The 11,899-nt window shown below is 38.9% G+C and overlaps 1 protein-coding gene across 1 annotated transcript; it reads right to left on the bottom strand.

Moving 5' to 3' along the window:
* Positions 1–277: 277 nt before the first annotated feature.
* LOC149827115 (cysteine-rich receptor-like protein kinase 2) lies at positions 278–7,507 on the bottom strand. Its single transcript, XM_090018436.1, has 6 exons — positions 6,682–7,507; positions 3,928–4,067; positions 3,090–3,300; positions 2,127–2,361; positions 1,311–1,458; positions 278–586 (listed from the first exon to the last, which is right to left on the bottom strand). The coding sequence occupies exons 1-6, from the start codon at positions 7,505–7,507 to the stop codon at positions 278–280; spliced, it is 1,869 nt and encodes a 622-aa protein (XP_089874562.1).
* Between the last annotated feature and the right edge of the window lie 4,392 nt (positions 7,508–11,899).

Genomic DNA, 11,899 nt, shown 5'->3' with positions numbered 1-11,899 from the left:
AGATTTCATCTGTCACATTGACACGCCCAAAAGGACACGGGACACCCATTTTATGCAGTTTCCTTTTACAAACAATGTACAACAGGACACGACACGGGCGTAAGTTGAAGTGGTCTGACATAAGTTTCCATTTGGCTATAGAGTGGTTCTCTGAGGCACCAAACAGCCAAGGTATTTTTTGAAGAACAACCAACACAGCCAAGGTATTGTTCACGCAAGCATTTATGCACGTGCAAACACGCCATTGTCTGAGAGAGAGAGCGTAGAACAAAGCGAATCATCTAGGATAAAGCTCACTACAATCAAGAGAAAAAGAAGTTGTTGGATTTAATGCAGTATCAGACTTTTGACACACATCTTTTATGCTGGAATCATAAACGAATGGAGGTTTTGAAGGTGTTGGGACATGGAAATCTTTTTGTTTTATCACTTCGACTAAGAAACTCGTACATGGCCGTAGAGATGGCAGTTCCTGAGTGCAAAGAAGGCCCACCTGCACTAACCTTGCTGCTTCACTTGGGTCACCAATTTCCATGCTTTCATCAATAAGTTGTGACAACGAATCAGACTGATATAATTTCCATGCCTGCGAGAACACATGATCTAGATAAGTTAAACATCGGCTGCTGCTGCTGCTGCTTATCATGCATAAAAATTATGCAATAACTACCGGCGATATTTTTTAAAACGTAACAGTTTTATCACAGTAATTTCAGGATCAAAGATGATCTCAAATAAACCATGATATTTTCAAATTACTTTTTATATTCTTGATCTTTTTATTGACAAACTGCCCAGGATTTTACCAAGAAAATATATTTTTTTAACTTTACGATTTTATGTTCACTGAACATTACATGCAGAAACAATTTATAGCACTAGATGAAATTCATTTTTTTTTAGTTTGATAACGCAAACATTGATAAATTGCATCTTATGGTATTATAGGATAAAAAAATAATATGTATAACCAAAAAAGGTGTTTGTAGCTATGTCGTTGAAAAACTTTATCAAAATGGCTGTATCCCTGTATCTGCAGCCGTATCCATGTGACATCTTTTTATACTTGGAATGATAACTCCCAACTTATTCATGATTCATACTTGAAAGAATCATAGTGTTCTAATAACGTAATAACATTCATAAATTTGAAAAATTTCTACTTCCAATTTGAAAAAAATACCTAACCTTTTGGTGTGTCGTAAGTATACAGCGTGGGCCATTAGCTGATAATATATATGCAAAAGCCTTTAACCAGAATTCATCTAAAAGAAATATGATGATAAATAGTGTGATAATAGTGAACATACCTTTGTAACTAGGGTTTTGCCATTTAGTTTGTCCAAGTTGTTGTTTCTTGTACCACTAATAATTTCTAGCACAAGAACCCCAAAGCTATAAACATCAACTTTCTCAGATAATTGTCCATGAGCAATGTATTCTGGAGCCATATATCCTCTGGAAAAGTAAAAAACCACTACATTAATGAAAATGCAAATAATGGTTGTAAAATAAAAATATGAGCTGGAAATAATTGCTTAAACAGAGTAACAATTAATGGATCAAATGCAAATGATGTCTAAAATAAGCATGTAAAATAAACCACATCCTCAATACAATTTCAACATATATCCATCTCAAGGTTACATCTTAAAAGCATGAACATTGCAACAAATACAAAGACAGTGTTATTGACTTACGAACTGTAAAAATTTGAACCTCTGTCCTTATGCAATATTCATTGTGGTTGGCAAAGAATAGGCAAGGACAAAACTTTCTGTAAATATGATTGACATTTTTCTAAGAACATAAAAAAATTATGTTTTACAAAATAAGCAATCTAGAAAATTGTCATAGTATAATATCACATAAATACTAAAACAGCAATTTTTTTTTAAATCAGCCTTTAGATAGATTTTAGACAGCCAACATCTTTAGAATGTTCTTTTTTGTAGCGAGCATCACTCTAGTTTACATGATTACATTTATTTCCTTATGAATATATATAGAACAAGTCAAGAGAAGATTTCTAACAAATTGCATGTTACATCCAATTCCCATTTCAGATTTTATTACAATTTGTGTAATAGATAGAAAATAGAAAAGTTAAACAGAAAACTACTTACAGTGTTCCCGCAATTGAAGTGCTGATATGAGACTTATCAGATGAGAAAAGGCGTGCGAGACCAAAATCTGCAATCTTGGGCCTTAACTTTTCATCTAGCAAAATATTGCTTGCCTTTATGTCCCTATGAATTATCCTATATTGACATCTTTTATGGAGGTATTCTAGTCCTTCAGCTGTGCCAATAATTATTTCCAGCCTCTTCTTCCATGTTAGCGCTTTTTTCTTTTCTGTATCTGCATATGCTGAAGTTTTTAAGGAAAGGAAAAGTACGGACATATATGCCATAAATGGTTTTACTAATCATCAAACAAATATAATCATGTTAATTAAGACATGATACTACAAAATACCTTCATTTATGCTGTTTCTTTACACATAACAGTGTATAAAATGCAATGACAAGTTCATGATAGTCATCATCTCAAAGTTTCACAAGTGGGTGGTCGTGATTCTCGTGAACAATGAGCTAGTGAAATTTAGGCACTCATTGGTGATTTTCCATCTTATACGTATCTTAAAAGGTACCCTTTATGAGAGGTGCCCAAATCCCACATCTGCACTCCATCCATGTCACTGTCACAAGCCTTGATATCACGATTTTCATATAAAGGTAAAATCTCAACAAAAATTAAGAGTTTAGTTTTTGCGAAAATCTCTGTACAAAAATATATATAAACAATAGGGATGTCTTTGCCTAATGGATATAACACGAGGAAGTACAAAACGATATAAAAAAATGTGTTAGTATCATGATAATTAAAGTTGTATTTTTCAAAAATAGTAATATATCAAAACAAAATCATAATAATGTTGCCAATATTTGTGAGTATAAATTTATATACGTAGGTTCTATTGAGTATATGATAACGATGCAGGATCACTATTAGCATATCTAATGAGGAACATTACAATGAAACATGAAGAACTCACTATACACAGTCAAGCATGACACCTTACATACCAAAAAGCATTCTGTCAAGGCTCTTGTTCGGAAGGAATTCATAGACAAGAAGACTCTCTGCACCAGAAAGGCTGCATCCCAAAAACCTAACTAGGTTTTTGTGTTGAGCGCGGCCGATAATGTTTACTTCATTGTTAATTTCCTGACCTCGATTATTTGCGCTGACAAAAAGCCTTTTCACCGCAATTTCTCTCCCATCAGGCAAGCATCCCTGATACATTATGTAAAAGAATATTAAGTAAAAACAAACAAATTGATGCAGAATGTTCTACTCAAATTGAGGCATAAGTTGAACCCATTATGATATCAAGTACCAACAACCACTAGTTACAAACATGAACAAAATAATTAAGCAAATTTAGAACAGAACTACCAATTTAGTTAATTTGCAAGGTCAGAATTCAATTCAAGGATTGGAAGTTTGCATATTTGTTTGAGCAAATGACATTATAAACTTCGATTGACATTTAGTCAAGCTCTTTTGTGCGTTGTTTCTTTTCATTCTCTAGCTTTTGACAATCCAAAACTAGCAATTTATATCAGTGAACGATGCTTTTGAACTATATAAGCAAATATATGACAAAAATAAAAAAGAAACAAAGGTAAAAGCAAGGGGACTATGAAATTTTGTCCATGCCCACTTGTCAATTTAAATCCGGGGGTGATTTAGTGGCATCAGCAATAGTTCTTTTTCATAGTGAATATTAAAAAAAATATTCTCATAACTATAGTCAGAAACTCTAGTTACACTGAGTGAAGTGCCATGATACTAACATTATGATTTCAATTACCACAAATTTTGTAAGGATTTTTCATGCTGCAATTTCAAGAAGCTTACCCTGTAGACATCACCAAATCCTCCTTGACCGAGCTTGTTTGATTTGCTAAAGGACCCAGTTGCTTTCACAAGTACGGAATGCTTGAAGATCAGATTTTTTGATACAATTGATGAATCAATTCCTTGTGCTTTTGTTTTGTCTGCAAAATCCACAAACCTTAAGTGCAATGAATACAAAGACAAGTGTAAACTAACAAATCAAATGATTTTCTGATTTCATTTTCAGTTTTGATGTCTCACCTTTGTGTTTCCTCGCCCACTTCATTGTTCGTTGGTAACATAATACACCAAGGCATACCCCCACTGCAGTCGAGATGGCCAAGAGCAAGAAGGGCAAGTATTGAAAATAAAACACAAAAACGATGCGCGCGACTGCATCATGCAACCGCAGAATAATTAGATACAAAATTTCATCCAGCAATCCATTGTGTACTAAAAATCTAAACAAAACAGGAAAGGACGCGGTGATCATCGTGAAAGTTAGATTCTCCCTCATGCACGACGTCACATGGTGGTGCTTTCTAAACCTTTTATTTCTCTAAACCACAGTTACCAGGAAACGAAGTGGATAGGAGACGCAACGCGTGAAGCGAAAGCGAAGAAGCCAGTGATAGAAAGTAGAATGAAGCGGAAAGCAGGAAGTGCCTGTGAAGCTATTATGTGCACACACGTATAAAATAATATAAAATCAACTCCCCAGCTTGTTATAAAATAAAATTTATTATTTTTTAATAGAAAAACATAAGAAGCGAAGGATAAGCCAATGAAAAGTAATAAAAGGCAATGAAAAAGTGTTAAAAAAGTGAAAAGAAACAATGAGAAACCGGGCTGTAGCACAGCCTTGCCTCCCGGCCCAGTTAAAAAAAAAATTAATTTTTTTTAAAAGCCCAGTCCTAGCCCAACCCTGATTCCATATGAAGTAGATTTTTATCCATTTTTGTAGCCCAGTCCTGACTGCTGCAAATAGTTTTTTTTTTTGGCTAATGCCCACCCCTAGGTGTCAGTGACCCCACCCAGAGATTACCTGCCTGGCAGGGAACTTCGTCATAAAAAACAATAGTAATAAAAATTAATGTGGATTCCTCTAAGAAAAAAAAGATAAAAGCTAATGTGGGAAAAACCAAATGAAAATTACAAAAGTATTGGTAAGAACTTTGCAACTATAAACATACAAGATTCAATCATCAAGGGAACCAACTTTGGAATTTAAACATAAAAAACGTCAATTCTAGTGGCTGCATGCTATCATTTATCCAATTCAAGGCTGTCGATGAGTCGGACCTGAGCGGCATTGGTACCGGATTTTAGTCCAAATAGGCCTGGTTAGGGCAGCAGGGCAAGACTTGTGGGTAAGGCTATCAACTATGGCAGGTAAAAGGACCGAGCAGCTTGCGACTCGGCTCATGTTCCGGTTTGTATAGTTAGAGAGCCGAGCCACGAGCAGCTTGTGTAGCTTAAATGAGTTGAGCCCGTGTTTGGCTTGGCTCGGATGGGAAGAGGTCGTATAGATAACCAAAATATGAGAACTGAAATATGATAATCAAAATATCAGAACTGGACCAACATTTTTTTTTGCAAATCCAACCATGTGGATGTGCTTGGCATGATGAATTTGCCAGAAATCGACCAATAGTTCGTGTATTTTTTATAAAAAATATGCTTTTTGAATGCTTGAATATTTACAAAGAATATGACCCATTGATTTTAACGCCTTAAAAAATCTCATTTATGTATCAAAATGGGATGATTGAAGAGTGTGTTCTTATGAAACCAAGCATGTAGATCACATCTGTGCGGTTAGATTCAAGAGAAAAGAATAAAAAAGTCATAAAAATTATGGTTGGCACATTAGTTCTCATATTTCCCATTCTCATATTCTAGTGACTCTACGTTTATATATTATATTTATATTTTTATAGATTTATTTATTTATTTATTTTATGTAAACTATATATTAAGTATAATATATAAAAATTTAATGCACACGATATTTATACAAATTAAGAGAAGGATGCATGAAATATATATATATATATATATATATATATATATATATATATATATATATATATATATATATATATATATATATATATGAAATGTTTTCACACGAGCTAGCTCGTGTTCAACCCGTTTCATTCAGGGATAAGTCAAGCGCCTAAACATGAGCATGAGCTCCGGTAAACAAGCTGAGCCTCAACATGCCCTGTTCGGTTCGTTCAGCTCGTTAAGCAGCCCTAATGTTAACAGGCTAGAGCTGGTAATTAAACGAGCTGAATACGTCTTTGGCTCATTCTTGTAGCCAGCCAAGCTGAGTTTGAGCCCATGGCAAGCCCAAGTTAAGTGGCTGAGCTTTAACTGGCTTAGCTCTTAAACTATATATATATATATATATATATATATATATATATATATATATATATATATATATATATATATTGTTTCAAAGCTATAAGCAATAGGATTTAACTCATCATGAGTGAAGCTGAGCCTCTTTCACAAGTTTGTATGAGCCGAACTACGAGGACATCTCGCTTCCCAGCCCCTGCACCAGAACCGTCACGTGATGGCATCGAATCTGGGTCAAGGTTCGAACTAATGAACCAGAGCTGGATTTGGAGATTGTCATCGCGTCCGCTCGTGTCTTTAGAGACACGTCTCTGAATGGCATGTTCTCATGGTGCAGAATTCAAAATGACACGATTCGAGTCCGAGATTGGGTCGTACCCAAACCGATGGACGAGCCTAACTTACCGAGGCGCGTGACGAACCCCCTCAATCCGCCGGCATCGTAGCGGTTGGAGAAGTCGAAGCTCGAGTACCGGAGGACGCACCCGGCGTTCATCGCCCGGAACTCCGTCGCCGGTAGGCATTCCTCGGCGGCCGCCGCGGCGTCTGCAAGGCACCCTAGGCACCCTGCGTCGTCGAGAGTCTGCCAGCACTCGGCCATCGCGAAGACCCTCCCGCCAGCCGACGAGTTCCCGGTCGCGAGCGCGTACCCGCCGTCCCTCCCGGCGCGGTCCAGGACGTCAGCGATCACGCCCCGGGCGAACCCGGAGAACCCGGGGCCTGTACCGGAGGGCCCGCCGCAGGCGCTCGTGTCGGCCGGAGAGACCGACTCGGAGAAGAAGGGGCGGTTCTCGGCGCGGAGGAAGCAGCCCTCGAGGTAGAAGCGGCCGCCGATGAAGGGGTCGCAGGAGGATAAGAGGAGGCGGCGGCTCTGGTGGAGGCAGACGAGGCAGTCAAATTGATCGAGGTAGCCGGCGCACTGGGCCAGGACGTGGGCCGAGTCTGGGCCGCGGCCGTAACGGGCGACGGAGAAGGTGGCGGAATTGATCGTGTCTAAGGCGATCGAGTCGAGGGCGAGGTGGAGGTTGTGGAGGTAGGCCGAGAGGTTGGCGGGACGGCCGCTGCTGCAGATGGAGGACACGAGGCGGTCCTGCCAGTTGGTGCCCACGTACTTGCGCTGAGTTGGTGCGACGATCACGAAGAGGAGGAGGAATGCGAAGGAGAGGAGGGAGACGTAGATGGAGACGACGACGCAGGACGGCCTCCGGGAAGGAGGAGAGGGCGGTGCCATTCGCCAACAACGACGTCCAAGAGTTTCATTTTTCTTTTTTGTTTTGTTTTTTCCCTCCTCTTTTTCTCTTTTTTTTTTTTTTTGCTTTTTCTTCTTTTTTGGGTCTTTGCCATTTTGGTTTGGTTGTTTGGTAATTCGGGCATGTGGTAACCGGATTTGGATTCCGGGATTCCAGGGGCGAGGCCTGTTTGTTTGTTCTTCTGTTGTAAAAGTTGGGTGCAGAGCAGATTGCAGTTTTATTTGGATCCGGGTTCATCTTCTTAATGTCGCATATCGCCTAAGGGAATCTTTCTCAAAAATCTCGTGTTGTAATACTATCAGAAGATATAATAGGCGTTATGTAGAATATACCTTGATGTTTTCAGTGAGGAGCAGAAAATAATTTTTTTTCAAAAATTTAAGCCATAGAAAACTTTTTAAGAGATACTTTTCAAGAAAAACTCGAACCCAGATCCAGTTTTACCATATTTCTCAAGTTCGGATCACATCGAGTCTTGAACTCGAATCCTGAAGTTCGTAACCCACCTTGATTTTCAAGGAGAAAACACATATGCCCGTTGTATGCAATTATATAATTTTTATTCCCATTTTTTGTTCTGTTCTTTCGAATGAAAATGCAATTTTAATTATTTTTAAGGATAAAAAAGCAACATAAACCTTTTTAATCAGATATTCATTAGTTACCATTTTTTTTTGTTGTTTTTGCGCATTGAACTTTTATGCATAAATTAACAGAGACCTCAAATGGATCGAGGAGGTTCTGATCCAGATCCAAGTGTCTTGAAAATGGGATCGAAAAGGGGCTTATTTAGATATAGATACATGACAGGTAATCAGTTAATGGAACATCAGTGGGAGGTTGGTGGCCCAGCAGATTCAGTTTTGGTGGTGGGCAACGGGTCAGGAAACCCGGGCAGAGGAAGGTGGCCCTTCCAGCACATGCAACAAAACATGGTCTAAAATTAGCACACTGCTTGGTGCTACATAGAGCTGCCCCCTCCTGAAGGGATAATCCTGCTGCCAACAGCTGGGGGAGGGTTGTCCTTTCCATAGTTACCCAAGCAGAATAATTAAATATGAGAACTGAACATATTAGGCTTCATTTTTTATTCTGCCCCATAGTTTTGAAGTGTCTTAGGATAGATATGAACTATTAGTTGTATTTAACAATCTGGATTTAATGAGAATAGACTCTTGAATCATGTTTTTTGATTAAAAAAACATGATTTATGAGTCGGAAAAAACTGTTACTTTTTATAGCCATTGATTTTGGATCACCCAAAAAAACTGTATATCCAAAAGCCGGTTCCCACTAAGATCACATATATGGTATTAAATGCAAAAAAACAACCTAAAAACACTGTTTTTTTAAGGGATGGAATGGGACAAAACAAGGTGGACAGGAGGAGCGCATTACTCATTAAATATAAATAGCTTTTAAGTTCGCTTGCATGGATTATTTTGATGCAAAACGTTTTTTCTTTTTTTCAGTTCTTGGAGGAAAGGAAAATTTCATTAATGAACAGATTGGAAGTACCCCAATATAGGTGACAAGTGGTGAAGCTGAAAGATTAAAGTAAACGGAAGGATTGATAAAGTTGTTTACGGCCTTCTTCAGAAAGGGTTTGCTCCCACACAATATTTGGTTCATTCCGTGAGTAAGCACTCTTTTATATATATATATATATATATATAAAAGAGTAAAGTAGTTGATAGTTTATTCTCTCCTAAGTAACCTATCACCTGACTAGAATTCGGGTTTAATGTTTCACGATTGAGCTTATCTAGAACAAAACATGCTTCACTTTGGATAAGGCCCTGGTCTGGGCAGTTTCACCCGTTAGAGAGAGAGAGTGGGCTCACCTTTCTCTTCAATGGGTGAGAGGCATTCAAATGATCTGCAGATATATAGGAGAAGAGAGAGAGAGAGAGAGACTCCGCTTCTAGTAGGAGCAGCTAGTGCACATCACCTTGTGTTGGGAGGTTGCATGTGAAGAAAAAAAAATGAAAACATGAGATATACGTGGTTCGGTTTTGAGAAACCTACGTCCACGGTAATGCCCTCACTCTCTCTCTCTTCTATTGTATTTTAATCATACAGAGTTAGTTCATTTACAACATTAAGAGGAGTTTTATATATCTCCTTTACATTAGCCTTGTTGTTATTAACAGCATTCGGTTTCCTTTGAGGTCGATCCTGGCCACCTACACGCATATCCTCATTTCCTTGGATAATAGAATCTTGTTTCCTTTGAGGTCAATCCTTGCCACCTGTATGCATATCTTCCACATTTGATATGGTAGGACCAGATCTTGTGGGTTCTGGATCAAAATGTCTATTATGCTCCCTCAAACGAAGTTGTGGGTGAAGGCTGAGTTTGCCCCTAAGATCTAGAAATGATGTTTTGGCAAGGGGTTTAATAAAAATATCTACAAGCTATTGGCGAGAAGAGCAGAATTTAGTGACAAGAGCGCCTTGATTGACTTTTTCTCAAATATAATGATAATCAATCTCAATATGCTTGGCACGATTATGAAAAACTGGATTAACGGTCAAGTAGAGGGTGTTGAGGTTGTCACAATGCAAAATTGAAGGCGATGAGAGAGGAATACCAATGTCACGGAGCAAAAAAGAGATTCGTGTGAGTTCAACGGCAGTAGAGGCCATAGCCCGATATTCGGCTTCAGTGCTAGAGCGGGCGACAATATTTTGCTTCTTAGCACTTCAAGAAATGTAGTTGGCACCAAGGAAGGTACAAAATCTAGTAATAGAGCACCTTATGCGAGGGCATCCAGCCCAATCGGCATCAGAAAAGGCATAGAGATCCAAAGTACTCTGACAAGAAATGTGAAGTCCCATATCAAGAGTACCCTTAAGATAGCGAAGAATCCGTTTAACAACAACAAAATTGGCATTATTGAGGGCATGTATGAATTGACTCACAAAGTTAACACTAAAGGAAATCTCAGGACGAGTGATAGTCAAATATTGAAGGGCCCCAACAAGACTGCGAAATAAAGTGAGATCGGCAAAAAACTATTCATCTTTAGGAGTCCGTTTGTGAGCCTTCAAGGCCATTGGCGTGGATGAAGGCTTGCAACCAAGCATCTTGGCGCAGTCAAGAATGTCAACGGCATACTTGGCTTGATAGAGAAACAATCCAGAGGAAGTGAAGTCAACATCAATCCCAAGAAAATAGTGAAGGTTGCCCAGGTCTTTGACGGGAAAAACTTGGTTCATGGAGATAACAAAGCGATCTAGGAGAGATGAAGAGCTGCCTGTCAAGATCATATCATCCACGTAAACAAGGAGTATCAACACCCCATCAGAAGAATGGTGAACAAACATAGAGGAATCCACAGTACTACAGAAGAAGCCAAATCTGAGAAGGAAATCATGAAGACGATTGAACCAAGCATGAGAGACCTATTTAAGTCCATAGATGGCTTTATGAAGTTCGCAAACATAATTAGAATGTTGTGGGTCTGTATATCCAGGAGGCTGCCGCATAAAAACTTGCTCATGAAGAGGCTCATGTAAAAAAGCATTTTTGATATCCAGTTGACAAATGGCCCATTGTTGAACAGTTGCAATAGTGAGAACGAGCCTAATGTTGCCTGGTTTAATAACAAGAGAAAAAGTCTCAAGATAGTCTAAACCTTCAACCTGTGTGAAGCCACGGGCGACTAGTCGAGCTTTAAGTTTGTCCAGAGTGCCATCATACTTGAGTTTGACCTTGTAGACCCATTTTGAGCCCACCACATTAGTGTGAGGGTCAGAAGGAACAAGTTCCCAGGTTCGATTGGCATGGAGAGCCACAATCTATTCATCCATGGCCATGCGCTAGCCAACATTGGTGAGGGCCGAATGAATGGATTTAGGTTCCTTGGGAAGCTTAGGGTATTCAGCAAGATAAACATATTTGGGGTTGGGTTTAATTGTACCAACCATGCTCCTGGTGATCATACGTTGGGAAGCATGGGTGGAAGAAGCTCCAACGACATCAGTGGGAGGCTCAGGGGATGGAGCAACAGGGGGTGAAGCCAGTTCTGAAATGGGCGAATCACTCCTGATGTTATCGTCATGATTAAAGGGATATATGCGGAAAGATGCCATGGAAGGTTCATGGCTCTCAGACTGAGAAAGAGCAGAAGAAGATGAAAGTTTATGGCTCTCGAGCTGCAGAGCAAGAGGAGGTTCCCAATGAGAATAGGAGAACAAATCATTAGTCCTTTCTTGGAAGGAGACTAAGGATGGTACATATGGAAGGCAATGCTCATCAAAAATGACATGTCGGCTAAAAAACATATACCCAAAAGTAGGATAAAAGCACTGGTATCCTTTGTAAACATTACTGTAGCCAAGGAAAACACAAGGTAATGACTTGGGAT

This window comes from Nuphar pumila, chromosome 10, assembly GCF_984573655.1.
Source record: "Nuphar pumila chromosome 10, dmNupPumi1.hap1.1, whole genome shotgun sequence".
NCBI lineage: Eukaryota > Viridiplantae > Streptophyta > Magnoliopsida > Nymphaeales > Nymphaeaceae > Nuphar > Nuphar pumila.
Note: the sequence above shows the minus strand (reverse complement) of the source record. Positions and strands in the feature narration are given on the sequence as shown.

What these genes read in the sequence shown, in the direction of transcription:
- LOC149827115 (XM_090018436.1), bottom strand. Translation starts at nt 7,507, where the DNA reads ATGGCACCGCCCTCTCCTCCTTCCCGGAGGCCGTCCTGCGTCGTCGTC. An exon ending in CCTTGACAGAATGCTTTTTG is followed by an intron (nt 2,362 to 3,089) that starts GTATGTAAGGTG and finishes CAGCATATGCAG; the next exon opens with ATACAGAAAAGAAAAAAGCG. An exon ending in ACTTCAATTGCGGGAACACT is followed by an intron (nt 1,459 to 2,126) that starts GTAAGTAGTTTT and finishes TTACTTTTCCAG; the next exon opens with AGGATATATGGCTCCAGAAT.